A 13677-nucleotide genomic window follows, 5' to 3' on the forward strand; every position below is an offset into this window, starting at 1 on the left:
CATGCATGTGCTCCAACCTTTATTTCACTTCTTATAATTGCCATAATTGCAACTGCAAAATCTAGTCCAATATCCCTCAAGCTTACTAACTTCTTTCAGTTTAATATTCCTCGTCTTTTGTCTCTTTGCGATGCAAACATACCTCCGTGATTATCGTGGTTTATGTTTTGCACATTAAACAAAATTTGCAATCTTTCTTTGATATACAATCAATAATATATTTCCGTTGGAATTGGCTTCAATTATAAGATGAGAATGCATCCAGCTTTTCTGGCCTTTCATTATCCAAGCGTAAGCAGCAACTGTGCCAATCGTTTGAAGTTTTATTGACTTTTAGGATGGGCGAAGTTACACTGTCATGCTGCTGAACATGACAAAGGAAAACGAGTATTTTTTTAATAGAGGAGAGGAAGGAACTTCCAACAGCTGGAAATTTGAAATAAATCCACAAAAGAATTAGAATTGGGTTTATTGTCACGTGTACTCAAATACTGAATGCATCTGTAACTCCCAATTTGCAATATACTTCAGACAACGTGAAACAACACCGTCCCCATAATGCTGCCAGACAAGATAAAATGACCACAACCTTCGAAGGATTACATGTAATTTGCTCTCCTTTTGTTAATGATGGGGTGCAACAGCGTTGCGGGATGCTGAGGGAAGGATTTGCTACGTTTAATGGGGCGCTGTGCACGCTGCACCAATAAAACCGAACCAGGAGGCCAAGGAAAAAATGCGAAATCTGGAATTAATTTCCGACAAAGTTTGAAGAACTTTACGGCAACAATGTGCACAGCAAATGACGTGGATTGAAGCGAGCGGATCTGGGGAGCAGACACAATGAAACTTCACTATAAGTTGGCTGTAATCGCTGCTTGTCTGGCTGCTGGCCGCCTACTGTTCTATCTGCTGCTGGGCAACTCGGCGACTGAGCCACCGCCTCGGAGAGATCAAGGGCCAGCGCTGAAAGCCGTCCAGCACGTTCGGGGTCGCCTGGTGACTCGCCAGCCCACCGCTTTTCGCTTGCTGCATCGGCCCGTTTTAAACCAGCAGCCTCGCCCCTTGACAAAAAGGCGGAAAAAGCCAGCCAGTGACAGGTAAGAAGCTGGGAGGAAGAGAAAACGCACTGCTTGGCACTGTCAGAAGTCGCCAGCTCCCGTTTGCACGGGGCATCAGTGGCTCATCTGACTTTGAAGCAACGGTGGACTGTTCCTGCAAATGGTTTGGAGTTGACAAGAAGTGGTTCATAGTCTCCAATTATTTGTGTAGCTAGTGTTTGGAGAATGGCAGCAATGTTTCCGTGCATTCCCCACCGTCCTGTGGTCTGACAGATGTACCGGTGCCAAAGTTTAAACATTCAGTGTGAATGTTTAAATTCACGATTTGGCGGACGGGTGACAATAACGCCCGCTTTTCGATTGTTTAGATCTGAAATAATAGTTCCTTGCGGTTGTTCGTGATTTGTAAAGGCTTTGGGAAAGGGGAATAGCCAGTTTAAAATAGAGCACTGTGTTTAACTGCAGGAAGTTTAAACTGAGACAGTTATCTGGCCTATATTTGTGGATGTTTGTATTTTGAGCTCCTTTTGCTGTTGCAAGAAGTGTTTTCCTTCAGATATATGTCGTCCCCCAAAGAAACATCAACTTGCTGTCATTTTGTACATTTTACAGAGTAAACTATCCCCGTTACCTTAGATTTAAATAAGGTGTTAAAATAGGCTAACATCTGCGTGTTCTTATCTTCAATCCTTATCAACTGTCCTGTTGTACACCAATGTCGACATCTGGAATGAAAACTGCTGATGTAAACATTGTCCCATTGCACTTACAATCTCGGCTCACTAGTGGTGCTGCAACACTTTGACATTTTTCAATTTCTGTTCAGATATTTTCCAACCAGCCTGTTCAGAGATGTTATTACACACCTCTGGAGTAGGCGGGGCTTGAACCCAGCCTCCTGACTTGACTTCTTTCAAAAGGTCTGTAAGATTTAATGTTTAGTTCACTATTACATAAAATCCAAATCTGAAAATGAAACTGACTCTTGTACATTTCAACTCCCCCTCCCACTCTGCCGAGGACATGGAGGTCCTGGGCCTCCTTCACCACCGCTCCCTCACCACCAGACGCCTGGAGGAAGAACGCCTCATCTTCCGCCTCGGAACACTTCAACCCCAGGGCATCAATGTGGACTTCAACAGTTTCCTCATTTCCCCTTCCCCCACCTCACCCTAGTTCCAAACTTCCAACTCAGCACTGTCCCCATGACTTGTCCGGACTTGTCCTACCTGCCTATCTCCTCTTCCACCTATCCACTCCACCCTCTCCTCCCTGACCTATCACCTTCATCTCCTCCCCCACTCATCTATTGTACTCTGTGCTACTTTCACCCCACCCCCACCCTCCTCTAGCTTCTATCTCCACGCTTCAGGCTCTCTGCCTTTATTCCTGATGAAGGGCTTTTGCCTGAAACATCGATTTCGCTGCTCCCTTGATGCTGCCTGAACTGCTGTGCTCTTCCAGCACCACTAATCCAGAATCTTGACCTTTCATGTACAAACTAACATGTTGGACATAAAAGTCTCCATCAAATGTCAGAAAGGTTTTCATTTGGAGGGAAGAATGTGATTTCCTTCATTCATATAATTTGCATAATATGGGTAATATTTCTCAGAATGCAAACAACAAAATCTCATTTCAAGTCAATGTATTAAAAATGTTTGGAAAAAGTAGAAGTTTTTTTGTCACTGTAGCAAATACTCAGACAAATAAACTGCATTCATCAGTATTTACCTGTTTCTAAAATACTAACCTAATATCAGTAGTATTCTGTTTCTCAAGGTCTATTGCAGGTTATGACTCAACGGACTCATTGGACTAATGAGTGGGATTGTGAACCAAAGCACACATTGTCCTTGAAATTGCAGTCTGGTGGAATATACCTTGCATTCAGTCAATGACTCAATGGCAGCCTTCACAGAATGATGGTGTCGTGCTGTGTTTCACATTTGTTTTTAATTTCCACTCTAAATCTAACACCCTTACATTTATAATCTGTTCCATTGCTGGCACATGAGTGACCTTAACAGCAGCAATCATATGGGATAAACAACCTATGATGGGTGGATGAGTTAGGAAAGTAAATGCGGGGGGGGGGGGGGGGAATTGCTGGGGAAGCTTTCCTTGCCTATTGATTTCAGGGATGGTATCAGTGCTGGGGCTTCAGCTGAGAGCTGGGCCCTTTGGGGTTTTTGTTGTAGGGTGTGCTCTGGGCTGCAGAGGTGCGAAACTGTAAGAAGTTGTGGGAGGGAAGGGGGAGTATGCCAGGAGGATTGTGGGGGTTTGAGGGAGATACAGGTGCCATGTGGCTGTAAGAGGAGGAGTTGAGATGGACATTTTAACAGAGTTGTGTGAGCCCGGAAATCACTGCAAAAGGAATATGGGAAGGAGGAACGTACTCAAAGAGAACCGAGAGAAGGAAGTTGAAGTGGGGTGGAGGGTTGTGACAGGTTATTAGACTTTATACATGCAAAATGTTGACATTTTAAAAAATTGTTCATAATGCACATATTGTTGACTAGGCCAGCATTTATTGTCCATTCCTAATTGCCCAGTGGCCAGTTAAGAATCTTTCACGTTGGTGTGGATCTGGAGTTACATGTAAGCTAGATCTTGCAGGATAACAAATTTCCTTCCCTAAAGGATATTAATGAATTATATGGGTTAATATGGCAATTGATAGTGACAATACATTTGGTGTTAGACCAGATATTTATCAAATTCGAGCATGGTGGATTTGGAACCCATATTCCAGAACGTTAGTGTGAGGTTCTGGATTACTACTCTCATGATATTACCTTTACACCACTCCATGCATGTATGCATTTATTATAATTTGTGTTCTCTTCTAACTCTAATTATTGGACAAAGACATCTTTATATTTGACAAAGTGAGCAATATGCCATACAACTCATAATTATACAATGCATTGCAAAGGTATTACAGTGGTTAATTTAAAAAGAAACTTAACTGCTCTGAAATATATTACATTTAAAATATCACTGTCCTTTTCAGAATGTTTTAACTGAATGTTTTCCAAGCATTTCATGAATGCTTCTCCTCAGCCGTATGGAAGTTGGCAGGCAAACAGTGTACTAATGAATATTTTCGGACTGCTGCCCAGATACAGTCCTGTTTCACTTTGAAATGGAAGCCAAATCCTCTGAAAAACAAAGATGATATTTCTCAGTAAGCAAGCAATAGTGCATATAATTAATTTTGGCACTCTGACAGAATGAAAGCAGGAGACTTACAACTTTACTCACGCTTTTATTATCAACTGGGCTTGCAAGGTTGTCAGATCTGGTTCATTGCTTGCAATTTTGCTTCTTTAAGAGGTGATGGGTTCAAGTTCCTCTCTGTGTTGTATTTGTCTGACATAACAAGATTGTTTATTGTGTGATAGCAATAGGTATAGTTTACATTATTAATCAGGCAAAATTAGCAACTCTCAAAATATATCTGCTTTCTTTGGATATTCATGCAGGTCTCCAGTATCGTCACCCAAAAAAAAATGACAGCATCTGATTGGGTAGAGCTCAATGTAACATGAGCATTAACATATTTCAGAACTCTTTCTTTGGGGCAGCAGAGTGGTTCAGTGGTTAGCACTGCTGCCTCACAGTGCCAGGGACCTGGGCTCAATTCCACCCTCCAGTGGCTGTTTGTGTGGGAGTTTACATGTTCTCCCTTTGTCTGTGTGGGTTTCCTCCAGATGCTTTGGTTTCCTCTCTCATCCAAAGATATGCAGGCGAGGTGGATTAGCTACGGTAAATTGCCTATGGTGTACAGGAGTGTGCAGGCTAGGTGAATTAGCCATGGTGAATACAAGATTACAGGGACGAGGTGAGTCTGGGTGGGATGCCCTTAACAGGATTGCTCTGGACTTGATGGGTTGAATGGCCTGCTTCCACACTGTAGGGATTCCATGTACCATGTTCTTATATGACCCTTCATGGACTTCAGCCTGAAATCTCGAACACTTCAGAGTATCAAACAAGTGTTGCAATGTCAGAGATCATCTTTTTTGGATGCTGTGCTACGACAAATAATCCCTTGATGCTTCTTGAAGAGGAACAGTGAAATAATTCTAGTTCTGATGAAGGGTCACTGGATTTGAAAGGTTAACTCTGTTTTTACTCTACAGGTGCTGCAGATCTGCTGAGTTTCTCTAGAATTTTCTGTTTTTTGAGACATCCAGCATCTGAAGTTATTTGTTTTATTGAAATGATTCTGATGGCCTTCTCAACACTTATCACTCAACAACACCTAAAATCAAAAAGATCTGGTCAGTTTGCCTTATTCTAAGTTTTGAGTTTTGTGGATATTGGCGACTATGTTTCTTACATCATGACGTTGGCTGAACTTCGAAAGTAGTTCATTGACTAGAAAGCTCTTAGGGACTGTCTGAGATTGTGAATGGAGTTAAAAACAGCAAATTATTTTGCAGAAAATAGTTTGGCTTTCTGTACAACAGATGGCTTGCAAGATTAAAATACATTGAAGACATTCAAAATTTTGGCATAATCCCCAATTGACAAACCTAGGCTACCTGACTATGAATAGTTGAGATTTTTCGATGGAATCAGCAACTTAGGTTCTTGGCATACACAGGCTGATGGAGAATTTCCTCAGTGATCTTATTTAGGGAAGGCAGCCAACTCAGGGTAGCAGAAGTGTTAGTTCGCTTTACAACCCCAACTTTATAAGGTGCACTTGCAGCATTCGGAGAGGCTGCAGACACAGGCTGGACATGTTGTCTTCTGTAATTGAGACAACTGAGAATGGGTTGGGTATGAGGAAAGGTAGTTCCGTGATGCAGCAACACTTCTGTCTCCATGCTCTTTCAGTAATAAGACAAAACAGGGACAGCCTGTTTCTAGGAGATAGGGGAAGAAGGAGGAGGCCTTTAAGTGAAGGAGGCATGACTGGACGTGTGGGATTTAGAAGCTCCTTGTTCTTGGGTAGGTCCTCGAGATTGACGAAGACTTGCTTCCACATCCAGTTCAACAATTTCTCAGCTGGCTCATAAGTCCTATGCGTAATCCATCTCTCGACTGTGATACACACAGCGCTGATGATGCTTGGAGAGTTGGGGAGGAGAGTTGTTTGGGAGATTTGTGCTCTCTCTATTGCCTCTGCATGCTGCCAGTGAAATTTTATTGTTTTCTACCCAAATGAACCACCTCCATTTTGGTTGAGAGCAACGAGGGAGGGACTCCAAGGTGTCGACAGATTACTTAGTGTGGAAACAGGCCCTTCTGTCCACACCGACCCTCCGAAGAGCAACCTACCCAGACCCTTTCCCTACGTTTACCCCTTCACCTAACACTTCGGGCAATTTAGCATGGCCAATTCACCTAATCTGCACATTTTTTTTGGACTGTGGGAGGAAACCGGGGCACCTGGAGGAAACCCACGCAGCCACAGGGAGAATGTGCAAACTTCACACAGACAGTTGCCTGAGGTGGGAATTGGCGTCTGACGCTGTGAGGCAGCAGTGCTAACCACTGTGCCACCGTGCTGCCCCTCAGGGATACTTTGAAAACATCCCGAAGGCGTTTTCATTTTCCGACTGGGAGTCTCCTGAGCCAAATAAAACCAAGTGTCAACTGTGATTAGCATCTGAAAATCTTTGCCCTGACTTTACCAACCTTTTAGATGATGTGGACCTGGGAGACACTCTGCTGTTAGCAGCCCTTCAGTCCGGACACATCCTTGCAGTGTCTCCAAAGTTGATAGTCTTGCATTTTCAAAAATCTTCAGACTTGTTTCACAGTTTGATTGTCAGTTTCCTGGAAAAGTCAACTACTGCACAGATTTCTGTTCCATTAGATAAGCAAGTTTCTGAGCATACTATATCCATGGATAAGACCATAAGCCATAGGAGCTTTCAGCCCATTGAGTCATGCTTTGATAATCACAGAAACATTAGAACAGAGAATGAGGAGCAGGAGTGGACCACTTGACTCCTTGAACCTGCTTCGCCACTCAATATGATCATGACTGATCCTCCATCTCAGTGCCATATCCTTGCTTTCTCCCCAGACCACTTGATGCCTTTAGACTCCAAAAAATGATCAATCTGTTTCTTTAATAGACCTTCTGGGGTAGAGGATTTATCCAGGTTCATTGTCCTTCGAGTGAAGAAATGTTTCCTCATCTCAGCCCCAAATGGTCTACCCATTTCCTGAAACTATATCCCTGATTTGAGATTTACCAATCAGGGAAACTATCCTCCCTGCTTTTAGGTCAATCCAGCCTGTTTGAGTTTTAAATGTTTCAATCAGATCCTCTCTCAACCTTCTAAAATCAAGTGAATACAAGTCTAGTGAAATGAATCTCTCTTCATACCACAGTCCTGCTGTACCCAGTATCAGCCTAGTGAATCTCTGCTGAACTCCCTCCAAAGCAACTATGGTAGGAGTCCAAAACTCTGTGCAATACTCCAGGTGTGGTCTCACCAAAACCCTGTATAACTGCCATAAGATAACCCTATTTCTGAACTCAAAACACCTTGCAATGACAGTCAACACACCATTTGCCTTTGTAATTGCTTGCTGCACCTGCCTATCTACTTTAATTGACAAACTCATTGACTGGTATACAAAGTCATCCGGATCCTTTTATACATCCACAATTCAAAACTAAAATTACCATTTGAATAATAGAACATAGAAAATATAACGTAGAATAATACAGCGCAGAACAGGCGCTTCGGCCCTCGATATTGCACCAACCTGTGAACTAATCTAAGCCCATCCCCCTACACTATCCCATCATCATCCATGTGCTTATCCAAGGATTGTTTAAATCTCCCTAATGTGGCTGGGTTTGGGAAAAACAAGGACTGCCGATGCTGGAAACCAGAGTCTAGATTAGAGTGGTGCTGGAAAAGCACAGCAGATCAGGCAACATCCGAGGAGCAGGAAAGTCGATGTTTTGGGCAAAAGCCCTTCATCAGGAATTGACTCTGCAGGCACCCTGCCTCTATTCCTGATGAAGGGCTTTTGCCGAAACGTCGATTTTCCTGCTCCTCAGTTGCTGCCTGACCTGCTGTGCTTTTCCAGCACCACTCTAATCCGAACTACATTGGAATTTCTGAGTAAACTACCTGCCTCTGCCTCTGACATCTGTCTTAAATCTATCACCCCTCAATTTGTAGTTATGTTTCCTCGTACAAGCTGATGTCGTCATCATCCTCAGAAAAAGGCTTTCACTGTCTAATCCTCTGATCATCTTGTATATCTCTATCAAATCCCCTCTTAGCCTTCTTCTTTCCAATGAGAACAGACCCAAGTCTCTCAGCCTTTCCTCCTAAGGCCTTCCCTCCAGACCAGGCAACATCCTGTTAAATCTCCTCTGCACCTTTTCCAATGCTTCCACATCCTTCCTGTAATGAGGCAACCAGAACTGTACACAGTATTCCAAGTGCGGCTGCACTAGCATTTTGTATAGTTGCAGCATGACATTACAGCTCTGGAATGCAATCCCTCTGCCAATAAAACCTAACACACTGCAAACCTTCTTAATAGCAATATCAACCTGCATGGCAACTTTCAGGGATCTATGTACATGGATTCCAAGATTCCCTTGCACATCCACACTTCCAAGAATCTTTCTATTCACCCAGTACTCTGCCTTTCTGTTATTCTTCCCAAAATCAATCACCTCACATTTAGCTGCATTGAACTCCATTTGCCACCTTTCAGCCCAATACTGCAGTTTATCCAAGCCCCCCTGAAACCTGTAACATTTATCCACACTGTTTGCTACTCCGCCGACTTTAGTGTCATCTGCAAACTTACTAACGCATCCTCTTATGCCTGCGTCTAAGTCATTTATAAAAATGACAAACAGCAGTGGTCCCAAGACAGATCCTTGTGGCACACCACCAGTAACCGGACTCCAAGCTGAATATTTTCCATCAGCCACCACTCGCTGCCTTCTTACAGAAAGCCAGTTTCTAATCCAAATTGCTAAATCACCCTTAATCCCATTCCTCTGCATTTTCTCCAACAGCCTACCACGTGGAACCTTATCAAAGGCTTTACACCATGTACACCATGTCAACTGCCCTACTTTCAGCCACATGCTGGTCACCTTCTCAAAAAAACTCAATGAGGTTTGTGAGACATGACCTGCCCTTGACAAATCCATGTTGACTATCTGCAATCAAATTGTTGCTTGCTAGATGATTATAAATTCTATCTCTTTTAATCCTTTCCAAAGCTTTTCCTACAACACATGTAAGGCTCACTGGTCTCAATAATACTCTTCTGATTTTCACATAAAAGTATTTAACTTAACATTTAGCCATGTTATATTTCATCTGATATATGTTTACCCACACACTCATCTTGTCTAAGTTATCTTGAAGCCTTGTTGTACCCTGTGCACAATTCACAATCCCACCCAGATTTATCATCAGCATCCTTGGAAATGTTGTATTTGATTCCCTCATCCAGGAACTTTTATATGTTGGGAATAGCTGGGACCCAAGCACTGATCCTCACAGTACCCCATGAGGCACTGCCTGCCACTTGGAAAAAGACCCATTTATTTGTTTCCTGTCTGTCAACCAATTCTCAATCTATCTCAATAAATTACCTACAATCCAATGTACTTTAACTTTGCACACTAACCTCTTATGAGGAACCTTATCAAAAGACTTCCTAAAATCTAAAAGCATCCACTGCTTCTCCCTTATGTATTCTACTTTAAACTGTGTGCCCCCCCCAAAAAAAAACTCCAATAGCTTTGTTAAACATGATCAGCCTTTCTTGTTGGCTTTGCCCAACCACTAAATATATGTTCTAAATAAAATCAAGTAAAATCAGAAAAAATATAAAATTCTAACTAAGTGGCAATTCTTGAACTTATGATCTCTTCTCCACCAATATGTCCTTTATTGATCTGTCCCATTGTCTGCATCTTGTAAAATGTGCAGGCAGGAATGTAACGTTCAGGACTAAGTCCAGCCTGGACCCAATAGAGTGTAAATAATTTTACGAACCATCCTGCCGTCTCCTGTTGCTATAAGGCTGGTGAAAACCTGGCCTATTGCAGTTTCCCAAGGATGTCTGACACACTACCTGGTTTATTGTAACAACTTCAATATGAAAAAAATAAACGCATGAATTCCTGAAATTGTATCTAATAACCGAATTTTGATTGAACTAATTCTCACCCATCAGGACTGCATAATGAAAAAAATGAGAAGATGCCAATTAGCTGATTAAGTCCATTATGGAAAAAGTGAGGACTGCAGATGCTGGAGATCAGAGCTGAAAATGTGTCGCTGGAAAACAGAGCAGGTCAGGCAGCATCCAAGGAGCAGGAGAATCGACGTTTCGGGCATGAGCCCTTCTTCAGCTCATTCCTGAAGAAGGGCTGCCTGACCTGCTGCGCTTTTCCAGCAACACATTTTCAGCTAAGTCCATTATGGTCATGTATTGAATCGGTGAAAACTGGTGCACTTTTTTCACGCAGAGGGTGGTTTGTGTATGGAATGAGTTGCCGGAGGAAATGGTTGAGGCTGGTACAATTACAACATTTAAAATCCATCTGGATGGGTATATGAATAGGAAGGGTTTAAAGGAATGTGGGCCAAGTGCTGGCAAATGTGACTAGATTAGTTGAGGATACCTGGTCAACATGAACGGGTTAGACCGAAGGGTCTGTTTCCACGCTGTACCTCTCTATGACTCTATTTTATTCCCCGACCAGGACATTTCTTTGGAGTAGCATAAAAGAGCCTGTGACCAGTTTCGTAAACACACTCAGAAAGGTTCTCTGAATTTCCTGTAAAGGTGGCCCTTTACTCCTCATAGTCATAGCAAGCCAGCAAGGTATCTCTCAGAAACTTGCAAGTTGCTCTTTATAGGATTTTCATTGATATTCTTTACCATCCTGTTTGCTGTAGAAAGTGATGATCTATAATTAATTAACACTTGTTGATAATTAAGCTCTCTTTCTGGCTTTTTCCTATTCCATTAACCAGCAACGATTTGGGTATTTTAAATGAGTCACTAATTATCACAACATCTTTCTCCATGATTTCACTCTGAATTTATTGCCTTTAAAAGGTGCCCTGGCATATCAGAAACATCCCTGAAAGTTTTAATATTTCAATGATTGTTGATAAGTGCAAGCCACTTGTACCTGATTTATTTCTGCCTTCGGTTTAATATTCCCACATTCAGTGAGGATTACAATGATCGGTACCTTTTTTTAACAGGAAAGATGCTTCCTTTGTGATGGGTTGTTATTGTGAATTTTGTTTGTTGGTAATGTCTGATATTAACAGAAATTATTAAACTATTCTGTGTATATTTTACTCACAAAATGCACATCCAATTAACTTTTCAATCTTGCTGATCTCTTGCTTCCTGGCACTTACAGTCATTGCATGATATTTGTGGAACATTGAGATTCATGTAAATCATGATGATCTGAAGGATCACATGACTGTGCCATCAGTAAGACAGTGTACACTAGTCTTGAATGAGCTTGTGAGGAGGGAGTCTTAGATGTTGCACTTGAGAGGTATATTTGACAACCCCTGTGTAATTAAAGGACTGTGAGAGTAAATAATAAGTTGAAGAGCTTTACGTAGTGATTACGAGCGAACAATCTCAGGGACAGTGCATGTGCAAACATGCATTACCTGAGATACTCCAGACTGTTTCTCAATGTTCAGGTAACTGTATTGGTTTAAAGCACAAGACAAAGCATTTTGGCAGCTAGGGAGAAAGAACGTCACAGTCAGAATCTGAAATTAAAACCGAGTTCAAGGTACACAGCTGAAAATGGAAGCTCCTACGTCTGTGTAGAGCATCAAAAGACTTTGTAGGAGCAGCTGAATAAAAAAGCATGGAGGACAAGAAGTTGACTTTGGGGAAAAAAAAAACTGGAGAAAAGGAAGATTCTACGTGCAAGTTAAAGGCCTCAGAGGACTTCAGTTACAGGGCTACAGAAGAAGAAGATTCTGAAAGGTGTCAAAAGGAACCCTAATTGACCAAGGTCTGGAAGGTAAAGATGTGGAATTCAAGTACTTTGGCAGCACGACGGAAAAGCCCAAGAGCTCACGCAGATCAGTCAGGCACGATAATCCGTAGTGACTGCACCGCTAGCAGACTTGGCTGACCTCATTAATCTGATAACACAGAAGGCCAACAGCAGGTCAGAACTGGCAGCTCTGGAAGCAGCAGTTTCAGATGAATGAATTCAGATTTTCTCCCAAAGAAACAGCGTCAACAAGTCAGCACATTTTTATATGATGTAGCTCCAATAGCTAATCATGTTCTGGTAAGACAAAGTGCAAAACAAGGTACTCTGGAATATGATGCATACTTTGACCCCAAAAGAGATTTATTGATTGGAAAGTCAGCATCTGGGAGAATCATTAGGAGCCTTTTTGATGGATTTTCTTGACTACCAGGATATTGCTAGTGTGGAGCTTTGAAGAATGAAGTAATTAGAAACTGCATAGATAAATCCTCATCCCTTGTAATGATTACAGACTCTCTGACTTTCTTCAATCCGTGAAAGATTTAACATTGGAACAGTTAATCCAATTCATTTTGCCAGCAGACATCAGGACCCAAAATCAGTCATTACTGTAAGGAAACATTGAGAATTCTTCTGACACGGTTGGATACATAAGGGAATTGTCACTATCCTGAAAGCCAGCATAAATGGCAAAAGAGTAAGGATAAACATAGTAAACCATGTGGCCCCAAAGAAACTTACGAACATTACAAACCTCCAGAATGGGGAGCTGAATGTAATAAATTTGGCCAGTTGGGAAATTAATGATTGTTGTAAATTAACGGCCCCTTCATCACCTGCAAAAAACATAATTTCCACAGAAAAGGAAATGGAAAAAGTTCAAGCATTTAAAAGTACTGAACAAGAGCTGAGGACGACATTCGTAGGGAATTCAAAAGATTCTAGACCAGCAACGTAAAGGAGCAATCCTTTGAAACAGAATACAGACTTGACACAGGTGCTGTTTCAATGCTGGTAGACAACCTGTCGTGGTTGAATTCTGTGAGAATCAGACGAACAAGCATAAAATGCCAAAGTGCAGGAGGAAGTGATTTTCCAATGCATGAGAAATTCACAATGAAATATTGCAACAGAGGGCTAAATGTCAACAAACATTCTATATATGAAGGAATCAGAATACCCCATTGTTTAACATAAATTCTTTGAGGTCTATTACAGAGAGTGGATACAGTTCTTCAGAATGAAGGTGGGAGAGCATTCCATAGGTATTCAAAGATTCAGGCCACCAGAAGACAGAGCATCATGATGCTGCAATAAGATGCTCAGTCCATCTGCTTGTACACTCCCCTTAAAGTTCTTAATTCTTTGTTGGAAAAGTAAAATCTCAGTTTAACAACCTGTTCGAAAGGTGGGGTGGGGGTGGGTCATATCTCCAGTGACAGGACCTACACCGTAGTGCTCGGGACTAATAATTATTCCCAAGACAGTGGAGAGATAAGATTGTGTGTGGATCTCACTTTGTTCAATAAAGGAGTAAGGAGGGAAATTCATCCTATTTAATTCACCAATGATAGTTTGGCAACAAGTAAGTTTTGCAGAAAA

At 41.9% G+C, this 13677-nt stretch overlaps 1 protein-coding gene across 2 annotated transcripts in view; it reads left to right on the plus strand.

The window, feature by feature from the left end:
• The first annotated feature begins 389 nt into the window (after positions 1-389).
• The window catches only part of gxylt2 (glucoside xylosyltransferase 2), a 51664-nt gene continuing 38376 nt past the window's right edge, over positions 390-13677 (plus strand). The window contains exon 1 of one of the 2 annotated variants that reach the window (XM_043708355.1): positions 390-1100. In XM_043708355.1, the coding sequence (XP_043564290.1) occupies positions 844-1100 (257 nt within the window). In that variant the 5' untranslated portion in view covers positions 390-843. The remainder of the gene's footprint in view (positions 1101-13677) is intronic. The other variant, XM_043708356.1, reaches the window with a different exon arrangement.

Source organism: Chiloscyllium plagiosum, chromosome 18 (genome assembly GCF_004010195.1).
Source record: "Chiloscyllium plagiosum isolate BGI_BamShark_2017 chromosome 18, ASM401019v2, whole genome shotgun sequence".
Classification (NCBI taxonomy): domain Eukaryota; kingdom Metazoa; phylum Chordata; class Chondrichthyes; order Orectolobiformes; family Hemiscylliidae; genus Chiloscyllium; species Chiloscyllium plagiosum.